This window comes from Alosa sapidissima, chromosome 6 (assembly GCF_018492685.1).
Source record: "Alosa sapidissima isolate fAloSap1 chromosome 6, fAloSap1.pri, whole genome shotgun sequence".
NCBI lineage: Eukaryota > Metazoa > Chordata > Actinopteri > Clupeiformes > Clupeidae > Alosa > Alosa sapidissima.
Genome location: NC_055962.1, coordinates 3,213,690 through 3,238,333, shown reverse-complemented (window position 1 = coordinate 3,238,333; position 24,644 = coordinate 3,213,690). Strand labels below are relative to the sequence as shown.

General features: G+C 42.1%; 1 protein-coding gene across 1 annotated transcript; it reads left to right on the top strand.

Moving 5' to 3' along the window:
• Positions 1–1,108: 1,108 nt before the first annotated feature.
• Positions 1,109–24,550, top strand: ube2j1 (ubiquitin-conjugating enzyme E2, J1). Its single transcript, XM_042095423.1, has 9 exons — positions 1,109–1,193; positions 1,290–1,460; positions 8,661–8,734; positions 8,900–9,031; positions 10,858–10,942; positions 13,716–13,821; positions 16,614–16,743; positions 19,968–20,096; positions 23,307–24,550. Exons 2-9 carry the CDS (start codon positions 1,430–1,432, stop codon positions 23,616–23,618), a joined length of 999 nt encoding a protein of 332 aa, XP_041951357.1. The 5' UTR covers positions 1,109–1,193; positions 1,290–1,429; the 3' UTR covers positions 23,619–24,550.
• The last annotated feature ends 94 nt before the right edge of the window (positions 24,551–24,644 follow it).

Sequence of the window (24,644 nt, the reverse complement as noted above, 5' to 3'; positions counted from 1 at the left end):
GGCTATGGACCCTTTCAATCTGGCCCTATAGGATTTCCAAACCAATGCAGATTACTTTATTTACAGTAAAACTTGTCTTTTTTACTATATTTTTGTGTCTCCCCAAGTTACCATTAGCTCAATACAAGTTACCATTAGCTCAAGACCCCCCCCCCCCCCACACACACACACATACTGTAAACACACACATACTGTAACACACACACACACACACACACACACACACACACACACACACACACACACACACACACTTCTTTGGAAAAAGCAAAGTATTTTGATAGTAGTCAGTCATTTCCATACGCAAAATCTGCTTTTTCAGAACTCCATGTACATCTGGTGGTCATTCACCAAGCTATCCACCGAGCCTGCCTATAGCATCCAAAGAAGTGGCACCTGTTTTTGCAAAGAGATCATGTTCCCTGGACCATATCTTTGGTACAGAAGGCATGTTCACTGACCCAGCAGAACCAAAGTGAGGTCTTTTCCCCATGATAGGGCTATAGGGCTTCCTGCAGCTAGTGTTGTACTACAGATGCTTTAGCCAAGACTTTGCCACTCTGCCCATGGTCCTATAGGCGTGCTGGCTGGCCGTGTAGTCCACAAGTAGGCCACAGCCCTGATATTCGGAAGGAAGCTGCACACTCCTGTGGACTTAGTATTCTAAACACCACAGGAGCTCTCACAGAGACAGCTAAGTTGCCAATACTGCCTACTTTGTTTTGCAAACATGCATTTGTCTTGCTGTGGGCTGTGTATCATCATCAAGCAATGTGCTCTGCGTGTGTATGAGTGACGTGTGTTACCAAGGGCAGGGTGAGTGTGAGAGTTACTGTGTTTTTGCAAACTGATGTGAGTGTAATTCTCTGTTCATGGTCAGTGGAGTTATTGGTTATGATTTAACTTTAGGTGTTTCATGTCTGTCTGCTACTTAATGTTTCCATATCCATATTAGCCTACCATCCTACCATGCACATCAGGTTCCTATGTGAAGAAAAGGCAACACATTATATGTATATTCATAAAAACCTTTATTTAACAATTAATTAAAAATATGTTTGAAATAAAATAAGACCAAACTGTTTTGTCATTGCTGACGTATGTTCTACTTCCTGTTTTCGTTTTTCATGTGACTTCTTTCTAGCTGGCTAACGAAACGAAACTAGGGGAAACTTCTGCCACGTCAGAAAGTGGTAGGACAGAAACCCTATTCCAAAATTTAGCGTTTCTCATTACTGTATAAGTATTTTGCTTGATCTACTACCACATTGTTCTGGGTGTTTTTAAAGCTGCAGCCTCTTCGGACAGAAAAATAAAAAAGTGATACAAAGACAAACACCGGAGGATCATCAGCACACCACCTCAGTAGCAGCTGTTGTATAGCTTCGTTTGGTCTAACGTTAGCTAGACAGTAGTTGGGATCAACAGGATGGAAAGTAAATATAATCTGAAGAGTCCAGGTACGTTGTAACATCCTACAATTTAAAGTGTGTGTTTGCTCGTGGCTAGAGCATCTAACGTTAACTCGTAACTGGCTTTATAAGGGGCTGTTATTTCTAACGTAGCTCGCTCGCTAGCTAGCTAGTCTTAGTTGTTGATGCTAGCTAATGTGTAGCGAAATGTCCGAGTCTTTGATGGTCATTGTACCGTTTGCTTGTCCAGACACTACTGTCTACGACCTGACTGGATAAGACTGTGGTAGAAAAAATGTCAGTCTTGTATTGCTGTGTGTTCGGCTGTACATTCTCAATTAAACTCATGTAGGGCGGATTAGCTTGGTTGTTAGCTAGTTGGTTGGCTAGCTGGTAAAGTTTTAATTGCCTCAGAAGGTTAGAATTGTAAGTCGTATGACTCTTAATGTTACTTTCTGAATGAAAAGAATTACATGTTATCAACTGTAACACTTTGTGCCTCAACTAGCGTTATCAGTAGCATCAGTAGCCTTTATCTAATGTGTCTGCATGATGCTAAGTTGTTGTTTTTGTTTGGGAAGCCTGTAAAGAGGAAACTGGTTTTGTTCCAAACCTCAGGGCAGGCCATAGGTGACACATTTGATTTTGGATGTTTGGTAGACAAACAAATATAATTTATTGTTCCACTAACTTACAGGTTTTCCTCCTTTGTTTTAGTGCATTGCTCAGATCAGAGCTGAAATTCTCATTTATTCCACCTCCACATAGTCACTAGACTTGTGCAGCTCATGAAAGTAATTTACTTTTTTTTCTTAACAAATAACAAATCTATGCTTTGGCATGTCCATGAACATGATTATGTGCAACTGTCAACTGTCGGTTGCTTGCCATATGGGTCAAAGCCCTTATTCAGACTGCAGCCCAAATCTGATTTTCCCCCAAATCCTATAAAAATCTGATCTTACTGACTGACCGCCCACATTACATAACAACATTTGTTTTTTTGTGGTGCTAGACTTAAATGTTTCTTGCTGTGATGAAGGCCATGCGGCCAAGAAGTTGGCATGTTTGTTTTTGACTTGCCTAAAAATAATCTGGTGAATGAATCCAGATTCATGAATCCAGTTTCACTTGGGTGTGTCCTACCTCATTACCTTTGGACATTTAGTTCGGAATAATATTCCTGCGTTTCGGACTAAACAGTTCTAAGAACACAATTAACAAAGTCTACCTAACTTTTGACAGCTGACCAATTATAAGCTGAGTAATGGCATGTTTGTAACCAGCAGAAACTTATTACGGTTGACTTTGGGCACGATGAACTATATGACGTGAGAGTTGTAGTCAGGCTAAGCAACTAGGCTGTGCCTAAAACATTTGCACAGTAATGTATACCATATCTCAGAGTCAATGAAATGGATTGCATTTGCATGTTATTTTTAAACATGTCAGTCAAGCCAAAAACAGATATTGTTGGTTGTCAGATGAAAAGTGTCACTTTTAGTCACAATTCCTGCCCTTAGGGAGATCATATTTTGTATAACTGTTGATCCAGACAAAGAGATCGTACCCAAGAGGGGAGAACAGCACCAGCTCTGAGTTTGTGAATACTGTGGCTCATGTCGTCTAGGGCTGTCTGTGATTGTTACATAATCTCGTCTCACAACTCAGAGGATGAACTCTCTGCCGTCTCCGGCATACGATGAAGTGCATTGCATAAGATGATTTTGTTTGCTTGATTGTAATCCTTTCCCCCAAGGCCACTGACCGAGGCCTCACTCACCCAGAGTGGGCACCCATCAGGGAGCCAAGGCTTTTCCTGTCACTCTTCCTCATTTCTCATATGTTGTGGAACATTTCGATGCTGTAGTCAAGTCTCGCATGTCTCCTTGATCTTCCTCTAGAGGGCCTGCCTTTTTACATCATCTCTATTGCTTCTCAAGAAAAGCTCAAACTTTTGAGTTGCAAGAAAACTGTGGCCTGGTACTTGACATTATTTTGTGTTGAATAAACATAACCTTTGTCAAATTTCCTCCCTGGCTGTCATCCATAACAGCAACAGCAACAACAACACACTGACTGATGAAGGCCTAGGTGTTTTCACTGTCATCCATAACAGACTTCGCTAGACATCACTGAATTGTTCCTGGAGTAGAATATAGAACCACCTTTTTAAATGTATTTATTATACTTATGTACTAGGCTGATTGTGAGCGGTTGATGTTGGATGGTTATACTGGATCAGTAAGGAATAAAGGGTGCAGCACAGAGAGACACAACAAGTCCTTTATCCCTCATGCCATCAGTCTGTCCAACTCCACTTGTGGGGGGCGAGGGAAAGGTGGGGGGAGGACTGAGGAGCAAAGGCCTGAACATGCTAACACTGCAAAGACTGGTCTGATTGACTAAGTAGCACAGTAGTATTTATTGATTGACCTTGTGGTGGCCCTAGCAGTTATATTTATACATAAACAACACTATCCTACACTTAATATTTATTCAATAACTAGCCTATATGTTTTTATATATTCTGTTTATTCTGTTCTATATATTTCTTTTAATATATCTTTATTTTGGTGTGTTTTTCTATGTATCTATCTATCCCCTAGAACCAAGCGAATTTACCAACCACATGCTTGAATGTGAAAGAAACTTGTTTGTGTCTCTCTTTCTTTTTTTTCCTCTTGCCCCTATGTCATAGCCAGCGATTTCAGAGGCTTGCTTTTCTTTCAGGAGGAGCTAGCGTTTAATCCCCAAACCAGACATGAGGGATCTGGAGTAGTGCTTATTTTTACAAAGGCTAGAACTAGTGGCTTGAAGTGAGTGAGTTGTTTGAAGACAAATGTTTGCTTCGGTCCACCTCTATTGTTTATGGAACAAGCCAGTTAAAAATAGTAGTTATGCCACCAAGTTTATAGTATCTTATTTTCATAAAATTAACATTGTGTGCAAAAAGGTATACTTTTTTGAAAAAATATTTAAAGTAGTCTTATCTTCTATTTGCACACTGACCACGGAAACCTTTCTTAATCAAGTGCGATGGTGAAAACACCTGTTGCTATTTAATATTACGTAAGGACCAAATCAGTGATTATGGAGCATAAGCTTCGAGGGGTTCCATGCAGGGAAGGTCACACTGCATTATGTTCATGGAGTGCTCTGGCATTGCTGCACGTCCCTGAGCATCACTGTTAAACCACAGAGGCTTCATCATGGCAACACAGACCAGGCATCTTGACCCATGGCATCCCAGAACAAGCAATGGCTTGCTGTAGATTTCTTATATGTTGTATTTCCCTACTGATTTTGAACTGATTTTGACACAAAAGTAAAACAATCGAGTACAGAGAACCTGGGCAATGTGTTTGTAAACCCCAGTGAAGAGCTCACAAATGTAAGGTATTCTCTCTATTTATTTAACATTCCTATTCGTGTAGAAACCCCCTGTTGTCAGGATCTGGGTTTATGCAGGTGGTTTTTAGATCTCTATTCACAGAATCTGGAGCTTTGTGGCAGGCTGTCATTCTCACAAAGACCCAGAGATCAAAGCGTCAACCTGACACCTTCTGCTCATTAAACTTCACACAGTGGGTGACTGACAGTCCAAGTAGCTTGTGACGAATGTTCCGTATCTGTGTCTTTCAAATTCATCCCCAATGTCTTGCATATGAAATTGGTGTTTTCAACACAGAGCGCAACACAGGTCCTCATGGAGGAATCCCTGTTACAGGATCAGAACAGACATGGTTGACATACTCTGTGGTGAGACTGCAAGGCTGAAAGCATTTTATCAATTTTCTGGTGTGTCCCACTTTTATCTTTTATTTTTAGCCAGGGAAACGCAAACATTGCACTCCTGTAATCACACTCCAGGGCCTTTAATGTTTGTTTTCCACCCTACCTCTAGTGTGTGAGAGAGAGAGAGAGAGAGAGAGACAGACACACAGACAGTGTTTGCTCGCCTGCTGGGAAGCGATGGCCCAGTTTGGACAGTGCTTGCCCCCTGCAGAGCTCCAGGGCCAGTTATTCCATACTTCACTTGTCCCTCTTAGGTGCTAGACTGTAACGTTACATTCTGGACATAGCAAACCACAGGGCTTTCTCTGTCTCCCATCGCCATCTTCCACAGCCCTCTCTGTCTGGCTCTGTCTGTCACACCCACCCACCACTGGGTGTCTTCCTATTGCTCTGAGCGCTTTCCGCCACTGGATGCCTATGGAAGGGGAGCCTGTCTGACTTCCTGAAGACTCAGGCTTTCTCTGTTGGGCATTAGTGTCTTTGCACATGTCTCTCCTGCCATTCTCACTCTGCTCAAGTAGAACAGCGTAGAATATGCTCACTCTCAGACTGGTGTGTGCCTAGAGCTGTACCACTAAACCCCCTGTCATAAATGTTAGCCTAAAGGTAGCATACAGTTCATGGTGAATCGTAAAAGAAATTGCCATAAGAAACGATTATTGATTGACTCATGATTTGGTTTCCACTTACAAAATCATTGCACACTTAAGATGAAAGGTATTGACAAATCTGACCTACCTTAAATAGCCTACAATATAGCAAGAAAATCTGACATGTTGTATTAGCTGCATTCGTCAACATTAATCTATCTGTCTAATCGGTTTTGTTTTTGTTTTGCTTCTTTTTTTTTACTTTTGCTGAGCCATCCCTACACACACACACACCTGTTACTCAGTTTCTCATCTCCTGAAACCTGTTATATAATCTGAAACAAACACAGCTGCTGAAGTATTAACAGCTTCCGATGGGTGTAGTTTGGAGTGTTGTGTAGGAGGAGATACTGCCACGTAGACTTAGTAACTGTTGAAGTAGACTGCACTGTAATATTCTCCAAAGTCAGTAGTGAGAAACTGTATGATAATGAGCCTGAGCAGTTATGCAAATGGAATGCAAAGTCTGGGTTTTATTTCAGGAAAGGATTGCATGCATAGTCTGACAGCTGCGTTGCAGACTAGCGCTCTCTGCCAACACTGCTGCTAAATAATCTCACATTTAGCTGATCTCGCAACTTTTTGAAATATGTAATTTTACTATGATGATTACATAAACAAACATACGGTTTACCTTTTAGTAAGCACCAGCCATGGAAAGGGGTTTTACTCAACTAAAAGTATAAAGCAGTTTGATGTTAATCTGGCACAGTTTCCTGTTAATCTGTTTCCTTTTAATGAGTTTAACATATTCAAAAGATGAGAGATAATTATGAAGTTTGTTTCACGAAAAAGGCTCAGAAAAGGATACCCTACCATTTAATTTCCTCCATCCCATAATACAGATAGGTTGTAAGGCTGTTCTGAGGCTTTGGTGACACAACATCAGCTCCTTTGAGCTCTCCCATTTTCAGAAGAGAAAAGCTAGTAAAGGGAAATTCATGCAGTTTGCTTTCTGTTGCTTCTCCATTCGTTTATGGAATAGCTGTATGAAACTTGTAGCCATGGTGACATTACAGTGGCATAGCACAGACTGGCATGAGAGCATGGCAGTAACGGTCATCACTTAGTGGTGGTTGTCTTATTGAAAAATGATCTACCATTGTATTTGGGAAGTGACTTAACATGTATCACCTACAAGCACCAGACTCTATATTCTGTAGTCAGATTGTGATTAGGTTACTCCGTGCTACAAAATGAACACCGCTACATTAGACTCTAGTCCTCTCACTGTCATCTCCCCCTCCAGCTATCAAATGAGTTGGGCTGGGCCTTGGTATGAGGAGCTACCCCAGACTAATTAACAGTTAATCACATTTATCTGCTCCACATCCAGCCCCATGCTGAGCTAGCAGGCAAAACCGTGATTTCAGCTGGCTTTCTTTCAGCGCATGATGGGTGTGGAGAGAGTTTGGGATGCAGATGCTTGCCCTCCAACTGATCCTGCTCTCCCACATCATTAAGTTCAGTTCATCACAGGGCTTGTCTTTGCTCTCCAGTTTGTGATTTTACGCTGTTGACATCTCCCTCTCTCTTGCGCTCTACAATCCTGATCTTCAGTACAAAGTCCGGCGGCAGGCACAGGCTGATGGAACACGTGCCCTGAGAAGTGTGTGTGTGTGTGTGTGTGTGTGTATCGTTTGAGGGTTTTCTTTTCTTCACTCTTCTTCTCTCAATCTTACTATAACAGGAGTAAGTAGACTCCCTCTCTTTTGCACTGTATCAATTTGTACAATTGGATTCCAAAGCAATTTTCTTTACAGAAATGGGTTTGTCATGCTCACACTTTCCCCAATTATTTTCCAATTTCAACCGAGTGGGACAGCTCGACGACAAACTTTCAGCTCAGTGGCTCCTGCGTTTCCCAGAAGAGCGCTGTGTGGATTTTGTTCCCTCTACACAGCAGCTCTCCTCTCTGCTGTCTGAAACCCTTGGCAGTCGTCTGACATTTAGACTAGATTTTGTGTTTTCGCTGCTCCCTTTTAACACCACAGAGGCGGCCAAGGTTGAGACTGGGTGGGTGTTGGCAGCAGGCGTGTCACCAAGCTTGCATCATACCCGCGGGGGTGAACAGAATGTGGGATAAGTATGGTGAGGGAGTGGGTGGGTATGGACCCCCCCCCCCCCCGGGCCGGGTGAAGAGATTCTGCATCTGCTCAGATTAAAGATGTTTGTGTTAGTGTACAAGGGTTAAGATAAACAGATGTTCTCTGCTGACGCCTGTCACGTGCCATTCTTAAGACTGCCAGAGGAAGTAATTGACCTTAGCATGGTCCAAGTGAAAGCTGAGGTGGGGGTTGTGGTGAGGGGGGATGGGAAGTGGAGCACCTAAGCCACTGCTACGAGCTGTTTGTCACGAGGATGACATGATTGCTTTGCTTCTGTCTAAATTACTATGCTATGATGATGGTAGTAGTAGTCATAATGTTAAAGTTGGGTCATTACAGAATCAGTGATTCAGAACTCTTGCATTGTAAATAGATATGACGACCATGTAGATGTTAAGGCAAAGGAGTAAGGGTGTATGTGTTGACTGTGGCACATGGTGTTTTGCTCTCTGCTTCATGCTTTGTCTGTCTGCATTAATATTGACTCACCAGCTGCTGTGCTCTTTCAGGCTTATAAGTCTCGCATCAGTGGTCAGGCTGATAACTCAGTGTGGGTCATGCAGGGGTGGGATAAGGAGGAGGCAGGGATGCCAGTGTGACTGACCGGTGTGACTGTCCTGTGACTTTGGAGCACTTTGAGGCACCGCTCCTCTTGATCAGCCTCTAACAGTCTTCCCTTCTGTGTCAAACAGCTGTGAAGCGATTGATGAAGGAAGCAGCAGAGCTCCGAGACCCAACAGAGCATTATCACGCTCAACCACTAGAGGTGAGGCAGCGCATCAAGCCAACATAAACAAACATAAGCATCAACATAAACAAACGCCAGGTCTCCCATCACCTCTCCACAAAAACGGAAATCTACTGTAGCATGTAGGAACGCTTGAGCCCAGGTATGCACGGATATGTCTGATCTTGACTGCTGTATTTCTAGGATAACCTTTTTGAGTGGCACTTCTCTGTGCGAGGCCCACCAGACTCAGACTTTGATGGTGGGGTCTACCACGGCAGGATTGTTCTTCCCCCGGAGTACCCTATGAAACCCCCAAGCATCATACTGCTAACGGTAAGATCCTGAGAAGGAACTTTGCCATTAAGATGCCATTCCCTTAGCTCCAGCTAATCTTCCCATCACTGACAAGTAGGGTTGGGCACCGAAACACGGTTCTAATATGGCACCGGTGCCGACGCAAACGGTAGTAAATGCATCGAATAACAACGTGGATTTCGGTGCCTCATTTCGGTGCTTAAATAGCGTTTTTTTTTTTTTTTTTTTTTTTACGAGGCATCACTGCATGTCATGCGCCATCTCTAACGTCTTGCTCTGATAGCAACACATTCAGATACAGTTAGCTAACATAAACACTGGATGTATAAACCAGAGGGGTGCACCACACACAAGTAGACAGTGTTTGACAGCTTGCGTGAGCCCAGGTAGCTTACTTTAAAGCGATATTGCGAGCTCCTGTCAAAATCTAGCAGTGGGCCTAACTACAAGCAAAAGGCTATGAAACAACATCAACAGTAGCCTATATGTTACACAATATCCTTGCTAATGTGCTAACTGGCATTTATTTGAAATGTTATCAGCAAAGTTGTAAGGTGAAAACTTTATTTCACGGTGTGTTATAAACAACATGATGGCATGATATTAATCTTTCATGTGCATGAGGCCCATATAGCATCACAATGAATATGAAGATCATGTTAAAAGTTAGCTGGCAAAAACATAAATATGAAGGTTACATACCTGATGTCATTGAGCTGTCAAAGAGGCTACGAAACCATCTCCAGTAGCCTACGTTATCGCTAATTAAACTCAGCTGACTGGTTTTAGCGCATAGTTGCTGTTAAAATGCCTGCTAGCGCTGGGAATCTAAACACTTCAACATCAACATGTTAAAAACTATTGCGTGTTATGGGTTAAGACATGAAATTTCTTGAAGCATTTGGGAACACACTGAATTAACTGGAAAGTAGAGTCCCTGTTAGATTATCTTGCTTGCAAATGCCGTTGTCCATGACCTGGCAGTTCTATGGCAAGCGGTTTTAACATACCTTATGGCAAACCGCCTACACTGGGTAAACTTCAAAGCAGAGCTTACCATTGTGTGTGCATGCGTGGCAAGCTGTTTTAACATTTAAATGTATTATTCGTAGGAGCAATGAGATATTGATAGTAAATATAACAGTTCAATTTCATGTTCAAATTTGTCTTATCAATAAAAAAAGCAATTCATGCTTTAGACTATTTTAATTTAAAACATTTTAAAAACAAAGTACCGGTTCAGGCACCGTTTCGGCACCGGCACCGTTTTAAAAGTATCGATTTAGCACCGGTATCGGATAAAACCCAAACGATACCCAACCCTACTGACAAGGAACAGTATGCGACACAAAGACATGAGTTAATATGACACGAAAGACATTGATCAAAGGGTAACAGCAGGATACTTTGACATCAGTCTTTCTCATATGTCTTCTTGGTGCTACATAGATTTTAAAGTACAGGATGACAAAAGCATATATACAACTTTTAATGGTTCATCAATCAATGTTTCTGAATTATACACATTCCTTTGTGAATCCAATCATTTTAAAATGTAAGTGTTCTTCAAGGATATGTAAGGTTTACTGTTTTGATGTCACAAGGGTGTAGTGATTAAAGTGAGTGTCACCCCTTTCCCATCAACCCCAGCTTTTTTTACGGTCCTGTCTTTGAAGACATGGCTTGTCATTATGGCTTCCTCCTCCTTTGTTCTGCTCAGTTTGATCTTTGGAGGTGGTGCTGTCATGAGAACAGATATTCTGTGGTGGCACACTCCGTCTCCATCTCTGTCTGCTGTGTTGGAACTTTTTGGAAGAAACATTGAAACTCTGTTCTTTTTCCAGCCGAACGGCAGGTTTGAGGTGGGGAAGAAGATCTGTCTCAGCATCTCCGGCCACCACCCAGAGACCTGGCAGCCCTCCTGGAGCAGTAGGTCCCATTTGTCTTCCCAGTGAAGACCTGTCACCAGCAGCCTCACACAGTCAGCGTTCATCCCACAGCTCCCATCCACAGCCTTGAAGACATTTATAGTCCCAGCGTGTACTGTACATGCATAGTCATCCACATTTATCAAACACTTCATATCTTCCATGTGCTTTCATTCTTTCAGCTGCATGCACACAAACACACACCACCTCTTTTCTTCCCCTACTTCAGCTTTCATGCTATACTTAGTATCTTGACTCCTAGCCTGGGGGGATGGAAATGCACTGGAAGGATTAGAGCCCCCATTTGAATTTAAATGAAGAGAGTATGCAAATGTTATTTGCCCCAGCATTTATATTTGCCCGATTGTTCTATCAGTGTTTTCCCCCAATTTAAAGGCTTAAAGCTGGAAGGGAATGAAAGCCGGACTGCACAGCAGAACTAACTCAATAAGTGAAGTGTCACTCCAAATCCAGCTTGGCCACGCCTGTCTAATTCACTCCCCAAAGCTCTCGGCCGCGGCTGCCTGAGAGCCATATTTGACACATTCACTCACTGCTTTTAGTCAGCTGTGACTGGCTTTATGACTCCTTTTTTGACAGAGAATCCTCCACTGTTGGTACCAGTAAAACATAAAGAGTATCTATCAAACGTTCTACATACTGAATTTGTAGTCATTATAGCTGTGGGCCGTTGTTGCATTACATTGACAGACTACAGTATACAGTGGTATTTATTGAAGAAAAAAAATGAGGTTTCACATTATATTTCATTCCAGGATGATATGTGGCGAAATATGTGACACCACCTGTAAAAAGCAAGTGCTGTTTTTATTAGCCAGGTTTGCGCAGTCTGTTGGCTGCCACCTATTGAAGTGTTGTGGGCCAGGTGTGAGTGTTTGTGACGGAGGAGTGACGTAGTGTTGTGGGTCAAGTGTGAGTGTTTGTGACGGAGGAGTGACTGAGGAGTGACGGAGGAGTGACGTAGTGTTGTGGGTCAGGTGTGAGTGTTTGTGACGGAGGAGTGACTGAGGAGTGACGTAGTGACGGGGATGTCAGGGCTGCTGGTGGTAGTGATGGGGACGAGACCGCCTTTGCCGAGTCCGAGACAAGACCGAGTCTTTGAAGGGTCGAGACCGAGTCGAGACCGAGTCCGTTGGTTTTCTAATACAGTCGAGTCCGAGTCAAGACCGAGTCTTTAAGGAAGCAAGTCCGAGTCGAGACCGAGTCCTTTAGGAGTCGAGACCAAGTCGAGACCAAGACCATGAAAACATGTCAGTTTTCATATTCATGATTTAATATCACCCCAATTAATAATCAACAGTTAGGCCCAGGCTTGGAATTTCACCATTTTAGGGGCAAGGCCACTTGGCCTTCAATTGGGCATATTTGGTGGGGGGCACAAAGGCCACATGTCAGGGCACAAGGCCAAAGTTAACTATACAGTAGTAGGCTATAAAAATAATCAAAGTTTAGCCTATTCACAGCAGTAGACCTGCATCACTGTATGAAACATTACAAAAACATGAAACATGACATATTACATAGAACTGTAAATCATCTGATCATCTAATATTTAAATGTCTAGGCTATATTTAATATTTATTTTATATTTGGCCTGTTATGGAATCATGTATTGAACAATTTAAGCACAGCTCAGCTTTAAGAAACTCAAATAGCCTAGATGCATGCTTAGCATTTTTTGATCATTAAGACTCCTTTCACAAACTCTTACTCAGCTGTATATCCTCTGATTTTAATATTTACCTATATCTAGGCAATATTTGTAACATTTATTTTGTATTTGGCCTGTTATGAAATCATGAAGAACGATTTAAACACATTTTGAAACCTAAAGACCAAAGTTGGAGACATGAATGTAGACCTTGCTGCAGATTACATTTTTAATTTCACCGGAATACTCTAGAACGGCTTACTGTACAGGGGACTGCTTTATTTCTGGTAAGGTCTGCTGTTTATTCTGATTCTAAGATTCTTTATTCTGAGATGGGTATAGCACCTTATGTAGACGTTATGATTAAATTTAATTATATTATTTACTTTTCTCGCGAAGCGTTCACCACAGCAATTAGTGGCTAACATCGAGAACATCTAAAGCTGAGAAAAAGCTCTTTCATGTGATGTGATACATGTGTCTGTGTGATGAGTAGGCTTAACGATTGCGAGTATTTCAACTGAGAAGAATGGGTGAATTTGGACGCACTTTCTGTCTTGCCATGCATTACATGTGTAAGACTGAATTAGTTTGCGCTGTGATGCTAAGATTATTTTGACAGGCTATAGGCTATTAAACGGACGCAAAGCAGAATATTGAAAGAAGGGGGCACCAAGGCCAACAAGGGGCAAAGACGTGGCCGCCGTGAAATTTCATTTTCATTTTTTTTATATGAACCTAAAAAAATGCGCTGGTCTCGAGGACTCGGTCTGAAATTACGAGTCCTTCTCCTCCCACTGTGGTCCGAGACCGAGTCAAGACCGAGTCTTTGAAGGAACAAGTCCAAGTCGAGTCCGAGAAAGCAGAAATCGGTCTCGAGACCGGTCTCGAGTCCGAGACCGGACTCGAGTACTACATCACTGGCTGGTGGTGTAAAGACAGGATTACAGTGGAGGGAAAACAGAAATGGCACAGTCATCATCTTGCATGTTATTTAACCACCATTCTCCCCTGCAGCTGCAGGAGATGAACCTCTGCTGTTGTTTATGTATTCATCCATCTTGTGTCATAATTGTGTTGGTCTTTTTTCTCTCCCTTTCAGTACGGACTGCGTTAATAGCTATAATCGGATTTATGCCCACCAAAGGAGAGGGAGCAATAGGATCTCTTGATTATACCCCAGAGGAGAGGAGAGCCCTCGCCAAAAAGTATGATTTTCTGGCTTTAATGTTCTCACACTGATCCCCCTCCCCTACACACACACACATATACACCCAAAGCGGCTTGCACATCCACATGAGTTTAGGTCAGCCTATCTGAGGTGCAGAAAGACTAAGCTGAGCTCTTATATACAGATGAATTCACTACTTGTTATGTCCTCCCAGTAGTTATTTATTTTACGCCATGTCATGTGTGTATAATTTCCAAGGGTTTTTAGTTCTATTCTCATGTCTGTAGGAAAAATATCAGACAAACAAGACTAGCCGTCAGTGTAGATATTGTTTTAAACTAGCCAGTTAATAAAATGTTTTCTACAATTCGAAAAGTTGCTCTTAAGTTAAATTACTGTATGGGCCTAGTGCTTGTAGTAGTTATATTCAAACAAGGTGAGTCTTCCGCTTGTTTGCATATTGAGGTTTAACAAAGGTTGGTGAAATATCTCACAATTCTTAAGCTGTGGGTAAGACTAAGGGATCCTCAGATATTCTTCACACCTGAATCATTTCACAGCCCACACCCTCCTGCAGATCCTCTGTGAACTTTCATTACTAACTGAAAATTGAAGTCCCTGACCACTGCATGTCACCACATGTTTTCTTTGTATTTGAGATGAGATGGAAGCCTTAATTAGATGGAAGCCTGTACAGAGGCATGATGACTTGCCCATTAACACATACGGATGTGGGCTCTTTAACAACTGCCACTCTCATTAACACTTGAAGATTGGAAGTGACAGAAGGAACGCAGTCCCATCTATAAATAAAGGCACACTTATCTGCCTTATAAAAGGGCCTTCTCTCCAGCACAATGGCTGTGCTTGAGACAGCACTTCACTTCTAGTCTCATCTCCTTGCCTTTGTGCTCCTGGTAATTGTGAGCGCTGTCACTCACTGTGCGCCTTTCAGCCAGAGCGCAGCACGACACCCGATCCATGTTTTCACTCTGCCGTTCGTCTCTGTCACTTCAGAAACAAACTCGGGCTGAAATGTGGGGTGGGCGGCCACACACTACAAGCCTTTTGAAATGCTCAAGGGTGCACGAGTGTTAAATCCACAGGAATGTCATCTCTGAAAAGAGAAGATATAATCTGAAAAAGTGGACAGTTGGTGTGAAAGACATAAAAACACTGCACTGTAAACATTGTCTTTAATGTTTGCTACAATGGATTCCCGTATTTGTTATTCTTACCGAACTCACAACACATTGATTTATGATTTATTTATGTTTTTACTTTATGGAACAGGGCCAACAGTGGGATGCAGAGAAAAACAAAGCCTCAAAATAAATAGCAAAATAAATAGCTTAGACACCAGTATTTGGTAAGATACTTTTGTTGCATATAGAACTTGAATTTCCCCTGGGCATCAATAAAGTATCTATCTATCTATCTATCTATCTATCTATCTATCTATCTATCTAGAATAAGATTTGTAACAGGTTGCTGATTTGTATAACTGACATTTTCAATTCCATGGTGCTCAAAGTCTGTGTCTCTGCTCAATTACTGCTGTGACTCCAAACTTTAAAGATAGACTACACCACAGGTCCAACCAAATCAGATCAACTCTTTCATGGTCATACACGACCACGTTTTTACTCCAGCACACAGCGGAGGAGGGTTTTAGGGTTTGCGTAATATGAGCTCTTGGCCAAACATCTGTGAGCTTATGAATGCATCAGTGTACCTTGCATCACAACAAGCGCCGTGCCAACAGAGCTCAGCAGCACAGTGTTCCACCAAAAGCACTGTAATGCACACAGAGCCAGTCTGATACAGATCAATACAGATGTCACCCATATTCATAGCCAGATTTGATTAAAGGCAGATACCATCATGGTAGTTTTACATGTACTGTGGGTAGATTTATAGAAGATTTTCTTTCCTTCCAATTATGTTTAGTCATTCTTTTGAGGAAAGATTATATGATATTTTTAATATTTAATTGAGTATAAGCAATAATATATTTAGTTGACAATGTTCATTTTGCTTTCTGTAGCATTGACCAAACAGGCCAACAGGTACCATAAGGCTGTGGGTAAATTAATATTGCTTCATTTCCTTTTGCTGTCATCTGAAACACAGCACATAATACTATTGTAATCGACTGTCACTAATCACTGCTATGGAGATGAATGAGCCAAAATTGCCATGCCACAGATTTTGCATGGTCGTTTTATAAATCTGGCTTATTTCTGGTGAGGGAGTCTATATGGAAAAGCCACTGAAAATGGACCTGGAGAAATAGAGACAGGTTGAATTTCGGGGTTCAAACGGTCAGTTTTGTAGACAGCTGAACACTTGTGGTGCAACATGTGGGGCAGCCGTGGCCTACTGGTTAGCACTTCGGACCTGTAACTGGAGGGTTGCTGGTTCGAACCCCGACCAGTAGGCATGGCTGAAGTGCCCTTGAGCAAGGCACCTAACCCCTCACTGCTCCCCGAGCGCCGCTGTTGATGCAGGCAGCTCACTGCGCCGGGATTAGTGTGTGCTTCACCTCACTGTGTGTACACTGTGTGCTGTGTGTGTTTCACTAATTCGAGGATTGGGATAAATGCAGAGACCAAATTTCCCTCACGGGATCAAAAGAGTAAATATACTTATACTTATACTACTTACTTATACATCAGCCAAATAAATAAAGAAGTAAACTTCAGACTGTCATCTGGAGGATTTATCAGGATGGTCTGGACAGGTCTTTTGTGTTACTATCAGGTGTTTCTGTATTAGAATGAGGTGTTTCTGATGCCATTTTTGTTGTCTGTGTCTTGCCCCTGGCAGGTCTCAGGACTTCTGCTGTGAGGTGTGCGGTTGCTCCATGCAGTCTGCTCTCCTGGCTCTGTCCCCCAACAGCACCCCCCGCCTAGAGGACCATGAAGCCAAAGAACTTGCACAGCAGATCAACTTTAAGGTACTCCCTAAACCACAGCTCTAGACTACTAACTGCTGACATTGGCTGCACTGGTGCACTTACTTTTTAATTTAGGTAAACCAGCACGTCATTTAGGGGCAGTGGGATACTTCAGTGGAATACTCTTGTTTTTCTGGTTTACATTTGGGAACATTGTTGCTTCAGTAATAAAATACTGGCTCTGCTCTTTGCAATAAATGCAATACATTATGTTTGGCAATTTATTATATCTGAGCCACCGAAACTGGATAAGTCATTACTAGGGATGTAACGATTACTGGTATAATGGTAAACCGCGATAAAAATCTTGACCGTTTTCATTTCAAATATCATAATTATCGCAGTTGATTACCACAGTGTGGAAACCATGTGTTTAATCCTTCCCAGCTTCATCCAAGCCTGCTTTTGACATACAGTAGGCCTGGTACAATGAAAAAAAACTGGTACCCTACTGATTCTGTTGTCTAATTGATGGATTTAACTGCGATACGGATTAGGTTACAATTGATTTTAAAAGGCAGAACATTTTCACCGCAAAACATGTACTGTCTCATGTACTCTGCATCTTATTATACCGTGATAATACCGAAAACCGTGATAATTTTGGTCACTATAAGCGTGAGGTTAAATTTTCATACCGTTACATCCCTAGTCATTACTGAAGGCATATATTTTGGCCTTTTTGTATGTGATAGGGCTCTCGAACAGATGCAGTCAGATCAAACGCAGCTATCGCCACCGAAGATGTTCCTTCAGGATTAGGCATTTTACTGGAGACTAGGACTTTAAACTAAATAACAATATTTCATGGTATTTTAGGCACTAACATTACAATATGTAAATAATTCACCACTGTTTTCTAAGCCATGTCAAACAAGTCATGTCAGATTAAAATTTTGAAAGTTGTACAAACACAAAAAAAGTCAAACTTAATCCTGACCATCGCAATGAACTCCACATTCTGTCATGTTTGTTCTCACTATATATGCAAGCTTCCCACCTTACAGTACATACAGAGGGGGAAATAAGTATTGAACGCGTCAACATTTTCTCAGTAAGTATACTTCCAGTGAAGCTATTTGCATTAACATTGATATTAACTGAAAAATCCAAACATTAAAGTCCATTAGTAGAGTTATAAAGTGGAATGAAATGAAAAAAAAAAAAATGAAAAGTGGAATGAAAAAACATTTTGAATGTGCCTACTGATATTTCTTAAATACTTTGTGGAAAAGCCCCTTGTGACAGCTTCAAGACATTTATTTTATGATGAAACTAATAAGTTGCAATATTCAGGTGTGATTTTGGCCCATTCTTCCAAACAGATAGTCTTTAAATCTTAAAGATTCCAGGGGTCCCTCTTGTGAATCCTGATCTTTAGTCCCCTCCAGAACTGTTAAATTGGGTATAGGTCAGGGCCTTGATTTCCTTTCTCTGAAACCAATTGAGAGTTTCCTCCAAAGCTGTATGCTTTGAATCGTTGTCCTGCTGGAAGGTCTACCCACCTCTCATCCTCATCATCCTAGTGGATGGCAGGATTCTCCCTGAAAAATACTCCATTTATCATTCCTTTAACTCTATGAAGTCTGCCAGTACAATGAGATGAAAACACCATGATGCCTCCACCTCCAAACCTCACTGTTGGTATGCCATTTTTAGGGTGATGTGCAGTGCCATTTCTCCTCCAAACATGGTGTGTAGTATGACATCCAAAAAGTTCAATTTTGCTCTCATCTGACCACACTACATTGTCTCAGTATTTCATAGGCTTGTCTAAATGTTGTGTAGCAAACTTCTTCAGTTTTTCTTCAGCATTGGAGTCGTGCTGGGTCAGTGTGCATACAGTAGGCGCCATGGAGGTGATTCTCTCTTACTGTAAGAACGCTGCCTCCAAGTCTTTCTAGAGCTTTCTCTGAGTGGTCCTTGGCTCTTGTGCTACTCTTCGGACTATCCTTCTGACTCCCTGGTCAGAAATCTTGCGAGGAGGTCCTGTGCATGTCCGGTTGATGATGCAGTGATGTTCCTTCCACTTGCAAATAATGGCCCCCAATGCTGCTTACTGGAAGATTCTGAAGTTTTTAAATGCATCTGCTACCAGTTCCATTGATATGTTTTGCTACAATAAGGTTGCGAACGTCTTGGGAGAGCCCTTTGATTTTACCCATCATGAAATGTTTCTTGTGTGACCCCTTGGTAACGAAAAACCTTTCTATAGCCCATCAATATACTAACCCAGCTCATATTCATTTGCACAGATAGGAGGGATAATAGCTCTCTAATTACTTACATATTCCAGCCTTTCCTTGCCTTGGTGTACTGCCTTTTCTTAGTGTGTTCAATACTTTTTTCCACGTTATTACACATAACTCTACTTATGGACTTTAATGTTTGGATTTTTGTGTGGATTGCCTGAGTTTATACTAATGTCTGATGAAAATGTCATGCGTCTAGCCTCACTGGAAGTATATTTAATGAAAAAAATGTTGACGCGTTCAATACTTACTCCCCACGCTGTATGTAAACATGTCATCAACAATGTCATTGATTTAGCAGTATGACAAATTCTCATCATCTGGAGGGATATCTACCAGCATATTGATATTGATGCGATATGGCACATCCCTACTGGGGACAGAGGAGAGAGATGGTGGGGTGGGGACGGGTATAGCGGGCACAGCGGGCTTTATTTTTCCCCCCACCCCTATTCAGCTAAGAAGAATATCAGGATCCGAGCCAATCGGAGGTCCAGTAAAGGCAGGTCTTTGCAGGATGCAGGAGAGGGAAAAAAATGATGCCACACACTGTCATACTCACAGAGACTGACCTGCTAAATGCCAGGCACATTGGAACAACCAATGAAAATTTTCAGTCTTATTTGACAGATTTTAGGTCGCATGCGCGATCAAAATGGTTGCGCTCTGGAGCAATGCCCAAAACGGCCAATCCCCGAGGCTCGGTCCTGCTCATGCTGCTGTAAGATGAGTGCAGTTGCTGAGTCAGCACACCCTGACCCTTCCTACCCTCACGTGCAACCCATCCTACTTCTGCGATTAATCATAATCAGATTAAATATGTCTGCATGTTTTTCTGATTTTTCCCCTTGCATGCACTCACTACAGAAAGAGATAAAAACTGAACAGTGTATCTGGGTAATCTGCAGCATGTCTCTTGACAAGAGCCATAGTACATTGTGGATGACAGCGGTGGGCTGTGTGTTCCTGCAGGCTGAAGCCAGCTTGTCCAGTAAAGCCGGGCTGAGCAGTGGAGCCGAGAGCCAAGCCGCCTCCAACAGCCAAGAGGGGGAGTCTTCCACAGAGAGCCCAGCCAGTGTGGAGCCAGCACAAACCCCTGAGGTGAGCAGAACAGAAGACACACACACACACACACACACACACACGGCACATGCCATAGGGAGGAGCAAGTGCAAGAAAGTGCAGATGCATATCAGTTTGGGGCTATTTTGAGTATTACATGAGCTTACACTTCTACAGTATTTTGAAGGTGGCTGGCACAGTCAAGCGTGATGAAGCCGCTCTGTCTCTGCTGTTTTTAAAGGTGCCATTAAATTACAAGTTAATTGTTATAGGAGTTTAGTGGCGCTGTAGGGGTCTTTGTTCCTGAGGGGGTGGTATTATGGGGGGAAATATGGCACTGTGCTTATCTCCATAATTTGTCTCATCTCTCATAGTGCTTTATGTAATAAACAGCCCCCTGATTCACCACCACCTCGGGTCTTTACTCAGAACATATTGGATGATTCAAACACAGACAGAACCGAAAAGGGCAGCATGAAGCCTTACCATGTCACAACTTCTGACCTTTTAAGGAACTTCAGCTGATGATTTTTTCCATCACTTGTCTAATGAGTCAGTCTTTCATTTGTAATACTGTACCCTTATTGTAATTGTTGGTAGTTTTACAGTGCTCAAAATTTCTCCAAATTGTACAAAGTGGGTTCTGCATTAAGATTCTGAACTGCAGGCTTAACGGTGTAATAAATTCAGCCAGCCAATATGTTAATTAGGCTGAGTTAACTTGTGTTCCTTTTGGCCACAGTGAGGGATAAAACGAATAACAGACAAAACAATCAGATTAGTGCGGACTGCAGAGGCGAGTAGAAAGTTTGCTCCCTCTTGGCTAGAGCCATGTGGCACCATTCCCACAGCATTCTCTCTAAAAAACCTAAGATAAGGACAAAGAGTGTGAACAGGGTGGGATCATCTTCTAGATGCTGACTGTATAGTGAAGGGTTGAAGAAAGGTCTCCAATCTGTCCCCAGCTGACAGTCCCCCAGCAGGCTCATGGCTTTCTCTAGTTCTTTACTGTGTTGTTATTTGCTACCTCCCATCCTCTCTGCCATGCCTCTATGACGCTGCTGCCTCTAGCCTTTCTGCAATTAGTAAGCCAGCTCCCCGTAGACCCTGGGGTTTCCTTTAACTTGCTATGTTTAGTCATCATGTTTGTATCTGCTTGAAGAAACCATCTCTCACTGTCGCCAGTTTCCAGGGCGTACGAGTTTCAAAGTCAATCGCTCAAAGTTGAATACTACTGTTGATGCAGTGTGCTGTATCTGCCATCCCCTGCCCAGAGGGTTTCCTGAAAGTTCTTAGATGCTCTCTCAGAACTCCTAGTGAAAATGATTATGATAAAAACACAGCAATCATAAAAGCAATTCCTGATCCATACAAATGGATTATACTGTGCACTGCCTGGCCAAAAAAAAGTTGCACACTAATATTTTGTTTGACTGCCTTTAGCTTGAATTACAATATGCATTTGCCATGTTTGCACATTTGTTTGGACAGCCATATGCAATATCACATTTCTGTCCAGAGCTGCATTATTGAGAACCGGAGAGTTGAACCAAGCACATTTCCAAAGACTTTCAATGGCATTATGGTCTAGACTCCGTGTTGGCCAACTCGTGTATAAAAATGATTCCTCATGCTCCCTGAGCCACTGTGTTACCAAAGTAGCCCAGTGAATCCTGGAATTGTCATCCTGTGATATGCCTGTGCCATCAGGGAAGAAAAAACCATTGATGGGATAATCTGGTCATTCAAATAGTCAGTTGACAGCCTTTGACGGCCACATAATGTTGCTGGATTATGCACCTGCTGCTACTGAGAAGAACACTCAACCTGAAGCATGGCAGTTGGGTGCTGCATCATGGCCCGTGCCCGTGCATGCTCACAGCGTGTTGAGAATGCGTGAGATTTCACATGCAGCAACACAATTGTCACTCTCCACTCCTCTTGTTTGCCAAATTTGGCTCCCTGCAACTTCTTCCTCTTCCCAAAGATTACGTTCAAGCTGAAGGGTCGCTTTTTTTGACAAAGCCTCTAACGTGAAATGGATTAATATCCATAATGTTACAAAACAGCGATCAAGAGATTTCTGAGATTTCTCTCATATATCTGGTCATAAACACTTGCATGTGTGAAATTCAGAACTAGAATCGTATTAATATCGACATTATCTTGCATAAGGCATTTTCCTCTCCATTGATGCCCATTATAAGGAAACAGATTATCGTGTATTAATGTGTCCAGTGACAGGACTTGATGAGTCACAACAAGTTCAGGGGTACACCAACATCCACAGAGACACGCATACTCCCTCTGATGATGAAATCAACGTCATTGGGACCCATAAGACGGCACGGACATGCAAAGTATAACTCTGGCCTAAGTTCATGTCTTTCTGCTCTGTACTAGTATAGGCTATCCATATTGAGTAAACATTTTCAAAGCTTATCATTTGTTATCAACATAAGTATGAACAATGTTATTGTCATCCCACTTTTTAGATTATTTTATTGACCTGTCCTGATTCCACCCACATTTTCTATTTTACATTGCAAGTAACGTTATATGAATTGGGCAAAATTGTTATGGCCAGAGGACTGGGTTAGTGTAACCAAAATGGTGACGCTTGTTGGGTAAAATCTGGCATGTTCTGGCAGTAGAGTGCTGGGCACTCAAGGCTCATCAATGCAGCGATGGTAATGAAGGGTATCTTATCCTGTTTGCCCTGAACTGACAAAGGGGCAGCAGTGGCACTCATTGCAAAAATTGTAGTGATGTTTACAGGAGGAGTATGCCTCCGTTCGTAAAATCCAAGTTCAAAATACATTTTACATGGGCCCCCTCAGTTTGATTGGGCCTCATCCTATAGGTATGATGTTTTTGTTGATTAAAATACAGCATACTGTATGCCCAAGTACTAAATAGTAGAAACTCTTGTTAAATAGCTTTAAAAAGATATTACATGTAGAATATGTCAAATTGTAAAAATAATCAAAGTATGCGTATCCAAGGCACTTTTTCATTTCACTCGTCCTCCATCCATAGACTTTTTTCTGTCTCGGTATATAATTAGTTTGGTTGAATAAAACAAACTACCTGCTGAATATGAGACTGGCTGCTATTGGAGACCCAAAGAGTCTTTTGGGCTTTTACTGAACATATTGAACATACATGTATGTGACATAATTATGATTGTGCAAATGTGTGCATGCATGTACAGTATAATACTAATTGCCCCCTCCACCCCCTCCACAGACAGAGGCGTCTGGTCCAGCCATCAGTGAGGAGGCACCTCTCTCCACATCTGTTCCCCCTGCGGCCCCAAGCAACAACAGCTCCCGCTCCTTGAGTCCCCGCCAGCGGCGTGCTCAGCAGCAGGGCCAGCAGCAGGGCCAGCAGCCCCGCCGGGCTCCATTTCCAGCATTCCCAGCAGCGGCCCAGCCACCAGCGGATGGCAGCCAGGCTGGATCTGCTGTGCTAATCGTGCTGCTCACACTGGCTCTCACTGCACTCATCTTCCGCAGGATCTATCTGGCTAATGACTATAAGTTCGACTATGAGCTGTGACAACACACGTACATAAAAGTAAACAGAAACGCACAGATACATGGCCCATGTAACACTGCCCAAGTACCAGCCAGACACTGTCCCTGCCACGTGAGAGAAAAAAAAATGTCTTCTGCCATTGCCCGGTATGGGGTAGAGACTAAGGCAGGCCTCGGTGACTTCTTTGTGTAACCGCTTAAGGTTTTGTCCGTAGTGTTGGCATCTTTGCATTCCTGAAGTTTGGAGTCACAGCAGTAATTGAGCAGAGATCAAGTTTTTAAGAAGTTCAAGCACCACGTAGAAAATCAGTTATATCATCTTATACCTCTACATCAGACCATGAAGCAAAACCGCAGCCTATTATACAAATCTTGATATATTTACAACATTATCTTACCAAATGATGAAGTCTATGCTATTGATGTATTGTAATGTAAAACTTTGGGCGTTTTTGTGTGTCACTGTTTAAATTGATATTTTAATCGAGAGCTGAATTGCTTATTACCAGATGTTAATTTGAATTTTAAATTAGCATGTTCTGCATTGTTTGTTGCTGTTTGGAACAGCATAGATCAATGTATGTATCTCTTAGTAAATTATTTACATTATAAAGTCAGTCCAAACCTCTGCTCTACTAGGGAGGGTAATTGGGAAAGTACGTTCTAAAATACCAGTTACTACTGTACTGTAAAACCTCAAACTCTGCAAGATGGACCATTAGTACAAGTAAACTGTTCAAATGGTACTCATGAGTGAATATGTCAAAGGTCACTTATTTACAATGCAATTATGTGGTATTATTTTCCTGTTTTTAAGTTTATTTTGGTGTTTGACTACCACATCATGCTTTTGAGTGGCCAGTGACAAATAGCATGTGACTACTAGTTTCTTCACAACTTCAAGGAGAAAAGAGACTGAAAATAAATTGCCTGTCTGGGGCAGTGATAACATGATCATTTATGGATATTTTTTGTAATTGCTGATTCTATGACCCTGATGCGGTTTTATGTTAAGTGGATTTAGCATTATTACATTGTTTTATTGTGC